General features: G+C 31.7%; 1 protein-coding gene across 1 annotated transcript in view; it reads left to right on the forward strand.

Annotated features, from left to right (window-relative positions):
• N (neurogenic locus Notch protein) overlaps positions 1 to 14562 on the forward strand; it is a 125454-nt gene that overhangs the window by 87456 nt on the left and 23436 nt on the right. Inside the window, exon 5 of the mRNA XM_085192409.1 lies at positions 4671 to 4833. Within this exon, the coding sequence (XP_085048535.1) occupies positions 4671 to 4833 (163 nt within the window). The remainder of the gene's footprint in view (positions 1 to 4670; positions 4834 to 14562) is intronic.

Raw genomic sequence — 14562 nt, forward strand, 5'->3', positions numbered from 1 at the left:
TGTTCCCATTAAATACATATCCAAATAACATATTTTTAAATTATATATATATATATTTTTTGGAGTACTGTAGTCTATGCCTGGTCTAGTATAATATAGATCCGTCGATAAATTGGCCGAATGATTTACATAACGTCGGCGATCTGAACCAACACTATTAAAGTCTATGATTACTTTGCGAAATACTTAGCTAAAATTATGTGGGAGAAAACGAACTATGATCTTTGCTATGAGTGTTAATATTACAATTACTTGTGTATATATTTTTCTTAATTTATTATTATTATCTAAAACTATAACTTTTAATAGGAGTTTTTTTTGTATTGTCGTTCGTTCTTCTGTCTTTCCTCGTTTTAATATGAATTTTATTAAATCCTCTAAAAGGTCCCCTACACTCCCTAAACTCCCTAGATACTATTTCCATTTTCTTAGCCTGGTATTTCAGAAATTATACAAAATAGTTGCTGTTATCTTATTTTGGTAGTTCATCTATAAGAATTATATTTATTCTATAGCGATTTTCTTAAATAAAATTTTCTATTCACAACTATTACAATAGACATTTTTTATTATAAATTCCAAAATTTTAATGAGTCATACATTTTAGTGTAAGTGATCTCATACACTACATAATTCCCACACTTGAGGCCACATGTTGCATGGAACGGTACGCTTTGACGGATTTAAACCTAAACTGTATGTGTCGGCTCATTAACATTAAATATTAAATTTATGACTTAATTGCATTTAAAATTTATTATGTACTTACTAAATTATTAACTAATGTCTATTAAGAGGCCAACGTTGTGGGTTCGATTCCAACTTGGGGTAATTAATTATTTTCACTCTTTCTGGTAAGTATATAAAGTTTCGAGACAATTTTAACTCTAGGTTCCCTTTGTTCACCTTGCTACAAGCGAAATACAGTATGAGGGTATTACTATTAATTTTCATGATTACAGTACATATAAGGCATTTATGTTTATTATTTTATTAATAACAATCACAAAAACGTTATTTCGTATGAAAAATGTAAGTAACGTAACACATCTTATAAAAGAGCAAAACATTTAACTATACCATAAACTATATTTACAATCGTACATTCTAAAAACTATTCAAGATGAAGAAATTCAAATTATTATAACTAAAAATTACATAGAATTGGCTCTACAATAAAAATTTAATATAATGGCGATTGCAAAAACCTGATTTCACTAAGAAATAAAATAAATATTACTCTAGAGTGTGTTCCGTAACGCTAACGAACTAGAGATGTGCGAATTGGTCCACCTAGAGATGACGTAAGACTCTCACCCTACTTTATAAGTATTATATTCTTCACTAGTTTTCGCCTGCGACTTGGTTTGCGTGGAATATGAAAAATTCTCATACTAAAATCTCTTTTTTAGTGCTTCTCTACGTAGGGTAGGAGAAGGTTAAGGAGTCTACATTACATATCCTTGTAAATGTAGTAATTTTTGCTTTATATTGTCCATAACTCACTCAGTAATGGAACGGAAGCGTTTTTTTTATTAGATACATACACGTAACTTAACGCCGTATCGACCATTTTAGGCTAATTAAGAACTAATATGAGATAGCCTAAATGCCTTCTTCCTCATTAATGTGACTATTATATTAGAAAAAAAAACATATATAAAAGCCCAGCATTGAGTGCCATTTAACACAGAATGTCTCAAAAATTTGACACTAGGTTCCCTCTGCCTAACCTGCTGTATGCGTGATACAGCGTGAAGCTGATATAAAAGAAAAACATTTCCTAAATCCAACGCAACGTTAATTCAAACAAACAAACAAACAAATTCTTTAATTTCGTTATATTATTATAGATTGTTAAAGCTAGAATGTTTCGAATATTAAGTGTAGAAACATAGTAATTTTTGTAAATTACTAATATTTATCTAATGACGCGTTTCGCCTTTGCACTATAAATGGCCGACATTATAGTTAAATCGCTTTTGGTGGATTTTTGCTAGCATGTTTTATTTAGGTATTAGAAATTATTATAGAAAGTTGTCTGGGTGTCCGTCTATGTATGTATGTAGTTTACAAATTTTTTATTAAGGTTCTTGGTCCAAATCTTATTGGGGTTATATTCTGCCTGTATCATATACTATCATGGGATAATAAAGAACTTTAATTGCTTTATAATAAAGCTTCACGCTGTATAACAGAGAGGCAGAGGGAACCTAGTGCTACGATACTCAGTTCCACACATAAAAATAATTCATTTCCTTGAGTGAGAATCTTTTCTTAACAAAAATATACTTAAATTTAAAGTTATAATATGAAATTATTCTTTTAATAATAAAAGGATAATTCTGTACAAAAACATGTTAGACCGAAGGTCAACGGACTTTAAGAAACACGAGTTCTTTTGTCACGTGTTGCTCATTAATATTATTTAATATTATACATAAATTAGGTCCTTGCTCTCTTACAGAACGAATATGAAACAGATGTACAAAAATATTATTTACTTTATTATGACGTTAGGGAAAATGGGCAATTAGGGAATCTAGTGTTCGTTCGTTCGTTTCATTAAGACAATTCCGTTCCCTATTCTTCACTGCGCTTTGACAATTATATAATTATGCATTTATTATTATTTAATTACGCTCAACACACAATGTCTCGATAATAATTAGGCGGAAAGTAGGGAATAGTGTCATAACACTGGTTCCGTTATCTACCCTGCTATATGCGAGATACCATACAGCGTGAAGCATATGTAGTAGAAAATTCCATTTAAATCTGAACTTTAGTAAAAAAAACTATTTACTATTATCAATAAATAGTTGTAAAACGAATGATTATCATTAGTAAAAAAAGTAGTTAAAAAAACATGTTAGTTATAAATTACTCGCCAAGTAGACCAAATCAACTAAAACCGTTAAAAATAATAGTTGCTCCAATTACCAATTGAAAAGTATGTGTTAATGCAAACGAAAATATATTTTATTAACTTCAATTACTCTGAACTTGTTTTACGATCAATTAAAATACGAGTTTGGAGAGGCAGCCCTAGATCTTAAATATGGAGATGAAGATTCCATTTTTTTTTTCCATGTTCTCTCTTTTTTATAGAAACTAGAGTTCAAACACTGCATTTTACAGTTTTTGACTATTTTTGGAAACGTTTAACATGTTTTCAGCCGTTGGGGATTGGCACAGGCAGACTGTAATCGCGAATGCTATGGGTTCGATTCCCACTTTGAGGAATGAATTCCTCGCTCTCATCAACGTAAACAGATATTCCTCAACTGAATCACAATTCCGTTTAGCTTCCGTGTTTTAATTATATCTCCATATGTATGGGAAGAAGGGCGGATACCTTCTCACACAACATTATGTTAATAACATTGTCAAAAGCTCGTTTCTAAGCTTTTCTAATACAAACTTTGAGCTTATTCTGTATAAATAATGTCAACTATTTTAATATTCATTTATGTTGTCGAATTATTCAATTTTAATATGATTTTGATGATTATTTACTAATATTTGTGGGTGATTAGAACGTATAATTTTTTAAAGATTATTAATAAGAAATCAATTATTATTTATTAATATTTTTATTTCTTCGCTCTGGCAACAAGATAAAGCGCGGCGTTGAGTTCCGCAACTAATAATAACAAAAAAAAACCATTTAATATAGCAACCCTTGTTCTTATTTAGTATATAATCATACTTATTTACTAATATTATAAATGTGAATGTAAATTTGTTTTTTACGCTTTCACGCCAAATATACTCTACCGATTATCATGAAACTTTAAACACATATTTTAAGAGGTATTAGACTAAACACAGAATATTTTTTTAATTCAAAAAATATGTTTATCATTCATAAAATTTAGTATAAGCAAGCGAAGCAGCGCTTGAGTCTCTAATATTCTATAAATAATTTTACTATAAACATCCATACTCCTTCGTATTGACGTCATATTTTTTTCCTAACTTAACGATAGATTTAAATGTTTTCCCATACACACATGTGCGTGGGAACCATGGGGCTAATGAAGGTAGCTTGCTGTACTTGCTAATAGTATATGTGTAGCTCCGTTGTATGGCAAATGAAATTTCAAAACTGTGATGTTGATTTTATGATTTACTAGCGGCCCGCTCGCGGTTTCACCCGCGTGAACTATGTTATTATTAATTTCTGTCTCCACGTCCTAGTGACGTCTATGCAAAATTTGAGACTCCTAGCATTTGTAGTAACGAAGTTTCTTACAAACTTTCGACCCCAAAAACAACCCCTTAGAAGTCGAATATTGCAAATTCCCGTCTTAGCGAGCACCTACGTCCTATAAGAAACTCCTATACAAAATTTGAGATTCCTAACACATGTAGTTTCTGAGATTTCGTGATGAGTGAGTGACCTTTCGATTTTATTGTATTAGTCTGGCGTAGTCGTGTGACTATAAACGCACTCGTAGGTTGTCGGTTTGATTTCCACTCGAGGAATATTTTCGCCGAATTTGGCCGTACAACACGCAATGCCTGGAAAAATTCAGCGAAAAGTGAGAAGCGGAGTGACTTAGCATTAGGTTTCCTCTGTTTTGTGCTCTGTTACCCAGTTTTGTGCTAAACATATTTAATGAATTATCTAAAATATAAGATTTATAATAATACTTTTTCCCCAGGATATCGCGGTCAGAACTGTGAAATAGACATCGACGACTGCCCCGGTCACCTCTGTCAAAACGGCGCCACTTGTCTGGACGGTCTCAATTCCTACACCTGCGAGTGCCCCCCCACTTACACTGGCACCCTCTGTGAGACTGACGTCGATGAATGTGCTTTAAGGTAAGTTATCGTTTTTTTTTAATATATTTAATTGTTTCGTTTTTGTTATTTGGTAATTGTCAGTATTGTTAGTCATACGTCTGTAGGACACTAGTCTGACAGTACTGACTGACTGGTCTAACAATAAGGTTGCGTTTTATCAAGTAAAATTAAATCGATATTATTTTATTATCAATCACTTGAATTGAAGTATTAATAAATATAACATAATTAAGCCAAGTTATATCAAAAAAAAATAATTTATTTATGCAATACCCGCTACTTTTCCTATAACTAGTTATGAAAAAAGCAAAATAAAGTACTTACGGGTAAAAAAATCATTAATGTTTTATTCCATTACAAAGTAGTTTAAATTGCTGTATAATATATGTGAAATAAAATTTATTTCATCAATTAAATTTGTACATAACATCTCCTAAAGGCGACGCACCTGCTGCAGGACAAATGACTTTAGTTCATTTTACTTTCTAAAGAGATACCTCCTTATTAAGGATCGATTTTGCGATGAAAGAAACCATCTAGATGCCTTATATGGTAACAAAATCATTATACCTATATTAGATGTAATTGGACAAATAAACACTTTAATATGGGGCTAATTGAAAATCGATTGCCACCAAAAAGTTCGCCAAACATGAAAGTATGGGAGCGATCAATAAAAACGATCACGTACTAAATGTCAATTAAATGATAATATGGGAAATATAACAAAAAAATATATTATAATTATTATACTAAATGAGTCAATTATGATTTTTTTGATATATGAGTCTTAGTGACAGGTTTATAATGAGTTTAATAATTATTGTTCGAGGTCGTCGTGGCGTGAGGGGGGGACGGTTTTGGGTTCGAATCCCACTCGGGGAAATGAATTATTATTTATCAATATTTTCGTTTCCTCGCTATGCTATGCACCAAGGCAAAAGCTCGGCTTTGATTTAGTGGAAAGTTGAGAAGGGAGTATCTAAACACTAGTTTCCCTCTGTCTACCGTGCTATCTGGGATTCTTAATTAGTAAAAAGTGGAGAATTGAGTATTCCGTATCTAAGTTCCCATACAAAAATGCAATAGATACATCACGATTTTTGTGTATAACAAAAAAAAAGTAAAATCATTAGTGTACTTCCTGTCAAATCAATAAACGATCAATTTAAAATCGAGGATATGTATTGAAAATTGTAAATTGTATCACAATATATATATATAAGATGTGAATCTGCAGTTTCTCATGAACACAGCCACCGGAATGCCGAAACAAGTTTGACTGACATACATACACATACACGCGGCTTCAATCAACTTCGTTAATATCAACTTAGTACGTTATAATTATTGCTGTTAGTACTTTTTTTTTATTTAAATGTCGGTTGTCGTACAGTGTCTTCACTGTAAACGCGAGTTGTGGGTTCGATTCCCATTTGGGGGAATCAGTTATATGAAAACAGATAATTAAATATCTATAGATAGTTAGTATAGAAGAACGATGGAGATAGTTTTTATCTAATGGTAAGGGAGTGTCTAAACATTAGGTGCCCAGATGTTTCAGGTATAGCGTAAAGCTGAAAAAACAGAACCTATTTATCTTTCCACATTACCCACCTTTTAGGGAAAATTTAAAAAAATATAGTGTACTAGCGGCCCGCTCGCGGTTTTACCCGCGTGAACTATGATATTATTAATTTCTGTCTCCATGGCTACGTCCTAGTGACGTCTATGCAAAATTGTGACTCCTAGCATTTGTAGTAATGAAGTTTCATACAAACTTTCAACCCCAAAAACAATCCCTTAGAAGTCGAATATTGCAAATTCCGGCCTTAGCGAGCACCTACGTCCTATAAGTAACTCCTATGCAAAATTTGAGATTCCTAGCACATGTAGTTTCTGAGATTTCGTGATGAGTGAGTGACCTTTCGATTTTATATATATAGATAGATGACAGCGGTCTCTACTATGAATGTGATTTTATATGTAAATAGATATATTTTGTGTTAAATTTGACATTATTATCATAATTAGTTATCACTATAAATATGATAATAAAAAATATTTTTCTTTCCTCAATTTTAACTGTCAAATCAGTTATTCTACAACTCGTTAAAATTTTAAAACTCGATAGCAACTTTATAAATTTTTGATACACAATAATAACCTTAAGTCCACAATAATAAAGATGATATTGCTATAAATTGGACAAAACTGTCGAACCGCATTTAACCACTACGAGTTTCTCCACTCTTATTTCACAGTGCGCTTACAACGAAATGAATTTAAAGGATTTTGTACTTTATCTTTCAGAGATAAGGTATATTTTAATTTTTTCGCTGTTTTCAAGTGGATAATGTTATCCTATCCGGCCCGCTCGCACGTAAAACGTTACAGATAAATGGGTGCGCAATATCGAGTTACTAAAAAAATTTTTGGTCTTTTTTCCTGATATCCATCCAGGTGTGATGATTTGGATTATTTCCAAATCTTGTAAGTTTTGGAAGTACTCCAAAGTCTCCAGGTGTAAAGAACTTGGATATTCGAAGTGTTGGTATGTTTTTTTAGATTAAAATCAGCCTCAATAACCAAAGTCCTGAGGCTGAAGGAACAATTAAATTTTTATGGTCCACTATTTATATCAGCCTTTTAGAAGATCTGGACGTCGTAAAGGTTTTAGTGTTTTATAACAGCGACATAAATTGATTTTATCAAGCGATACCTTTAGTCAAATATACTAAAGCGTTAAGTGTAGGTGAAAGAACTGAAATTGATAATAATTGTGTTTTGTTATGGGTTTTTATGGTTAATAACAATTTGAGATTAATTATAATAGTTAATTAAATAATGATAACAGGAAAATTGAATAAAACAATAAAATAACATAATTAATTATTACATTGATTTATTTAATTCATCATTAATATAATAGTAAACCAGTCGTAGCGTAGAAACACAAGCATGTGAACGCCACAGGTTGTGAGTTCGATTCCCACTCTAGAAAATAAAATATACACACGCAATGTCTTCAGAATTCGACTGAAAGTGAGTCAATGGGAACAGAGTGTCTTAACACTAGATTCCCTGATTCTCTCTACCAACCTAAAAAAAATATAGATGCTCGTATTTATCGAAACAGCGTTACTTAGCGTTGGTTAACAGTCATCCTCATCATCATAAGAGGTATCACTAGACTCACAGTAGCCGTGTTTATTTATTCATACTTCACACCAAAGTGAAGAACAAACACACAGATCCTGTAGAAGCAATTAAAACACATTTAAACAAACATTCCCCAATAATCGACACCGAGAAAGCGGACATGTTTATTCATGAGCGACACTCATTTATTATTTCTCCAAAACGGTACGCGTCTTGAAGTTAATTATGTAACGGAAGGCTTAATAGAAATAAACGAGAAGCCGAAAGCTAAAGTTCTGATAAGGGGATTTTTGATTTCAAGTACAGAAGCTGATGGAGTAAATTGAATTGGTAAGCCAGTTAAGTTGGCATTTAAAGGCTTAGTGAACGAAACGAAAGGGTAAAAGATAATTTGGATGCGTAACGTAGATTTGAACTAGGATAGATTAATTTTATCAATCGAAATGATAAGGAGAAAAGTAAATCTCATTTTTCAAAAAGGACTTAAATAACGTTTTACTAATTTAATTATATAAAAATCACATAATTGCATTTTGAATATACCTGATTCTTTGTGAATTCTCAGCATAATACGATTATAATAATATGCACAATTTAGTTTTTCAAGTTCTTCTCTGCCTATGCCTGCCGGCAAAAGAAAAAGAAGCGATATTCATTAAAACAATCATGACTTATTACCTTTATTATCCAAAAACACAATTTCTCTCAGCACGTGTATGACATCTTAAAGCTCCATTACCGATATTTCTCAGCAATCATTTGTTACTGACAGCGGTAGCCCATCGGCATTCAAATTGGTGTTATCTCTAAACCATTAATTATGGTCGTCTATACTTGTGTCGGCGAATCATTTGAAGATTGTTCCTTATTGAAATAGATGCGAAATGTACCTACGTCGATGTTCGTTCTGTACTGTAAGTTGTAGATGCTGTTGATTAATAGCATTTGAAGGTAGTTCTGTGTTCAAGTCGTATTTACGGTCGGGTTTGGTTCAAATTCAAATTCAAAATATTCTTTATTCAAATAGGTAATTATTATAAGTACTTTTGAATCGTCGAATGAACATATGAACAAAGAGCTACCACCGGTTCGGAAGGCAGTTCTGCTGAGAAGAGCCGGCAAGAAACTCAACAGATTATATGTAGAATTCTAGTTAAATGAAATAATAGTGCTTGGTGAAATATTAAATTTCGTTATTGCAACATGCAATGCTTCTAGGTGATGATGAAGAAGAAGAGAAGTTTTAATTTTACTTATATTTAAACTATCTTAATATGTTGAGGACACTTTAGAAAAGGAAGTATATGAGTATATATAGTATGAGATGTATATAAGTAGTATTTTAGATATTTAGGTATTTTGGAGAAGTAATTATTATAATAAAAGACTTTCTAAACAAGATTTTCTAAACAATGAATATACATATTCGTGACAGCAAATGTTTCATGAAATTCAAACATTTTCTGTATTAAGCCATCGTAAATTTAATTCGAGATTGTCAGACACGAGAGATGCTAGGATTTATTCATTTATGGAACACCTTCTTACCTTATGTGGACTACATAAGATATTATGATGCCTTGTACTGGTTTCGGCATAATTTATTGGACTGAAATGTGGATGTTACTTGTCACGAAGTCAAGTCAATCAATCCTTTTGACTCGAATATTCGTAGATATATTAATATCAGAAATTTAATTAATTAAATTAAACAGCAGATGAAAAGTTATTTTGAAAGTTTAGAAAAAAAATATAATTAATCAGCTTTACGCTGTGTTCTGTACACAGCAGGGCAGGCAGACGGAACCTAATGTTGGGCCACTCTGTCCCCCATTTTCCACCAAACCAAATTGAAATTTGCAAATATTAATATCATGTTATTTTTTAATAATCCACACATACAAGCATCTTTATTTTAATGAACATCCGGCACATTAAAACTCAGTTTTAATAAAAAAACGTTAACGAAAAAGCAACCAGTTTACAATTTTAAAGTAAAACGTTGTGTGTACATACATTATTGATACAAAGTAATAAATTACGAAGTTCTGACTCGCGATAGTTAAAATTTATTGTAGATGATTGTCCAACTTTGTAGGTAAACGATGTTTTATTATAAACAATTATGTATTTAAAACAATTTACGTGAATTGTAACTTATTGTAACCTTATAATATATAATGATTTAACACTAATTGCAACACTCTCTTTATTTAAGCAGAGAAATACATATTTCTTACATTAATTATAAAGTTTTTTGTTCAAAAAAACGAGGGTAACCCGTTTGGTAATTCTAAACATTGAGTAATGGAATTCCTTAGCGTTTGCTTCATTATTTAAAAAAAATGTCTCAAGAAATTCAGTGGAAAGTGGGGGACGGAGTACCTTAGCACTAGGTTCCTTCTGCCTACCTTAGTATGAGCGGGATAGAGCGTGAAGCTTATCTTGAAATAGACCATCTCTTTTCGAAAGAAAATCGCTACTCAATATAGACCGAGATCTTTAAATCAACAAAACAGATTTTAATGCGGTTTTCCACACAGTGATCCAAGGAGAAAGCTTAAGAAGTCTAAACGGGCAAAGCCGCGAGCACAGCACTAGTTTTCTCAATAAATATAATTGATTTAGCACCTTCATAGGCACTATTATTTTAAATGAAAATCAGTATGTCATATAAAAAGTTATTAAAGTGAATGTAATAGGAAAGGAAGAGGTAAGTTTTAGCTAGGTGAAACGACGTATGATTAACGATGATGACTGCTGTGGCAAATGCCTTCCGTGTCGAGGTCAGTGCCACTGGGCTTTATTGCATCGGGATTATTTTAGTATATCTTTTTGTATCTTCACGAGGCTGTGAGAATATTGGTTGTAGGTTCGATTTCCATTGGGACGAGTGAGCTGTTTAGTATTTAAAATTCCTCGGTCTGGTAGCACAAATAAAGAAGCTGAAAAAAGAAGCGAGGGAAACTAATTTTCTAATCTATACTACACTAGAGTCTTAGTTCTAAATGAAAACGGCATCTCAAGATCACACCCAAGATCGATTTCGGAGATGAGAGCGGTTTATGAATATTAATAATACGCTGCTATAATTGTTTTGTTTATTAAACTGGTTAGAGAAATATAATTCAAATATATTTTAAGCTAAGATAGTTAAATCTTTTTTTTTTACTTATGTTTACACAATTATATGTTTATATAATAACTCCATAACAAATTGTAAAGTGATTAATGTCATGTGAACTTTACTACATTATAATAACGGTATGTTACCGTAAAAAAAAGGTTATTGAAATATTAGCAATAATATAAGACAAATATTCGTGTTCTAGACCTTTTCCTTTAATTTTATATAGGATTGAAGAGGTAGGTGTAGGAACGTAGTGTTAAAACCCTCCGTTTCCTTCTCTCCGGCAAAAATTCAGAAACTTTCCGTGGCGACACTGAACTTCATTTCTTCGAGTTTTTTTTTAAAAAGCTTTAGAGCTTTATGACTCGTCTCTCTGTCGTAATCAATGACTTTGTGCATCTGTGGTTTTATATTGTCACAAATTAAATTTTTTTTAGGAAATGTGGGAATTTACGTTTTTACTTTTATCTATTTAACTGTCTTCATTAGATTTAAGATTCCTCCGTTAGAATCCATAACCTTAGTAAAAACTACGCGTATTCTTAAAACCACACCATCATCTATCACCTACAGTACACAGCGCTTATGAGTGAAGAAATTGAAGCTTAAAGTCACAATATGATTAACAACTCCTTTGAAAGCTGGATGTATTTATCGACGTCGCGTCGCCCTCTGTAGAGCTGTAAATCATTGAAATTGCTAGGTTCTGATTGGATATTTTGTTTTTTTTTTAATATAGCATTATTTTTGTACGCATTATGTATATCTCAAGCCAGTTTTCGCAACTTTTTTTTAGTATCTAAATGTGATGACTATAGAGAAATGGTCCATACTCTTTTGTTCATACAATAAAATTTTAAACATTTAAAAAAAATTATACATGAGCATAGAACATTTTAATAACTTATATTTGATATAGAAAAGCGTGATTTTAGCGTATTAATTGTATATTATTCTATTTGTTGTTTGTATTTTAAACTTAACTTTATACAATACTAGCGACCCTATTGCGGCTTCGCCCGCTTTTACTACTGGATTATTCATATAATGTATGTTTGCAAAGCACTTAAGATAATGTGAAAATTAATTAAACCCTAATGCAACCCGCATTTTCGTAGTTTCAATAAGGATTTTCCAATTGTTTTACACAGCAAGGATTTTTTAGTAGGTACCGTAATATTAAATCTGTGCTACTAATCTTTTCAAGTACTTATTAAAATATATTTAAATTACTATTTTTAGATAGTTAAATGACATTAAATAATACATTCAACTCGAATTATCCAATACGTGCAAACGCATCTAAATCTTCGTTGCTATAGAGGCAGGCGGGTTTTTTTTTTCGAGCTTGTGGTTAATGCTGAAGAGGGTATTCTGTCCCTGATGAAAAGCAAGCACTACGTGGCTGCCTGTGACGAAAATTAAATAGAATGCATCGGCCGGGAATTAAACCCGGGCTGCCCGCGTGGCAGGCGAGCATTCTACCACTGAACCACCGATGTGTATAGGCGGGCGCGGCGGACTCGCTTGTATAAGCAAAACGTCGAGGTGACCCGTTTCGCAGCAAGGATTTTTTGATATTGTAACAACTTCTAAAGTACTTATTAAAATGAAAAACAGAAAAGACAGTTTTGATCTACATTAAATGGCCAACGTAACTAATATACTTATTTATATGCTGAGAGTAAGGGATAAGTGAAACTTGACTCGATACAGTTGATGTGTGAACGGCGTGATGTGTCAATAATTAAATGCGTTTTTCTCTAAAACTATTCGCAATTTCGAAATAGTTTAAAAAGCAAATTTTATCTTCGTTTAACGTAGAAATTTAATAAAATATTTTAAAGGATAAGGATTAATACCATTATGGAAAAATATCCCTCACAATAAAAAATATATTGAAATTACTATTTTTAGACAGAAATATGATCACTACACGTTATTCTTAAAAGATAAAAATATGCTCTCGCGGACTTTTTTGTAGATCTTATTATGAGGAACAATACTCCAGTACATTTTTTTCATGTAGTATTTACCATTAAAGCAGCGCATGCGCCAAAATGTCTCAGCGGGTAGGACTTTATACACATTTATCGTATTTATGTTAATTTACATAAGAATGTACAAATAATAAACTATATATAAACCTTCCCTGAGAAATACTCGACCTAATGGTGAAAACCGCATTCAAATCCGTTGGGTGGTTTAGAAGAAGAAGAGTTAGAAAGTTCAGACAGACACAAAAAGCGACTTTGTTTTATAAGATATAGGATTTGAATTAACAGTTATATGAACAATTCTATTTATTAACCTACTTATAACATGTAGGTATTATGATAAGAATCTTTTTGTATAATAAATAATTTTAACTTTATATTCATTTCAAATGTAACTGGCAATTTAGCTGGTCTAAGATCAGATATAGTGTGCGCAAGCACGCGCCCACGGCACGCCTTTACGAACTTAGCCTTTGAGACTCTATTGTGAAACTGTGATTTACTTTATCTGTGACCCCTTTGTTTTGAAGCTTTTTTTTTAATAGCTTCACGCTGTATCCCGCTTATAGCACGCAGAGGGATCCTGGTGTAAAGACACTCCGTTCATTATTTTCTGCCTAATATAGAAAGCACTATTTATAATATTTATATCATTTACAATTTTCTAGATTTTTTTATTTCGATAAATTTTAAAGAATTTTTTGTCAAAATATTGAGTAAAGATGCGATTTTAGTACATGCGAAAATATAAATCAACTTTGTAATAATTTATATATAAATAAATTTAACATCTAAAATCACGGAAACCAAAAATGCTTAATAAAGACGAATTAAATATACTTCACTTATATTTTAAAATTTTCATAAAATTATATTGGCCCATAACCATCAATATTTGCGACCGCAAAATAAAATTATAACATTTTAACAACACCTGCTCGGATTTCGAGTGCGTGCAAATATTGTATTTTTTATATAAATTACAATATTCCTCGCAATTGCTTTTGCGTAGTTTAAAAAACTCTCGTTCCTGTTGAAGTTTCAAGAAATCTTATTTTAGTTTTCCTAGACAGCCTTCCTCAGAGAAAATAAGGGGAAAAAACATAAACTTATATATCCATATTTTTATATTAATACTAAAAATCTAAGAATTTGTGGTTGATCTTTCTAATCTTGGCTTCTACTGGTTCATTTTAAACTTTACAGAGTTATATTTTGACAAACAAAATAATTATGTACCTATATATATATATATTTTCATTTTAATTTAGTAATATTTTCATTTCTTCGCTCTGGTATCGAGGCAAAGCGCGGCGTTCAGTTCCGCAACTCAACACGCAATGCCTCCAAAATTTGGAAAATGGGGAACGGATTGTCTTAACACTATTTTACCCCTACCTACACTGCTATGGACGGGAAAGATTGTGAAACTGAAAAAAAAATTGTAGTTGTTGAGTT

The sequence above is a fragment of the Heliconius melpomene genome, chromosome 11 (genome assembly GCF_056956725.1).
Source record: "Heliconius melpomene rosina isolate 202511_hmr_F chromosome 11, ASM5695672v1, whole genome shotgun sequence".
NCBI classification, from domain to species: domain Eukaryota; kingdom Metazoa; phylum Arthropoda; class Insecta; order Lepidoptera; family Nymphalidae; genus Heliconius; species Heliconius melpomene.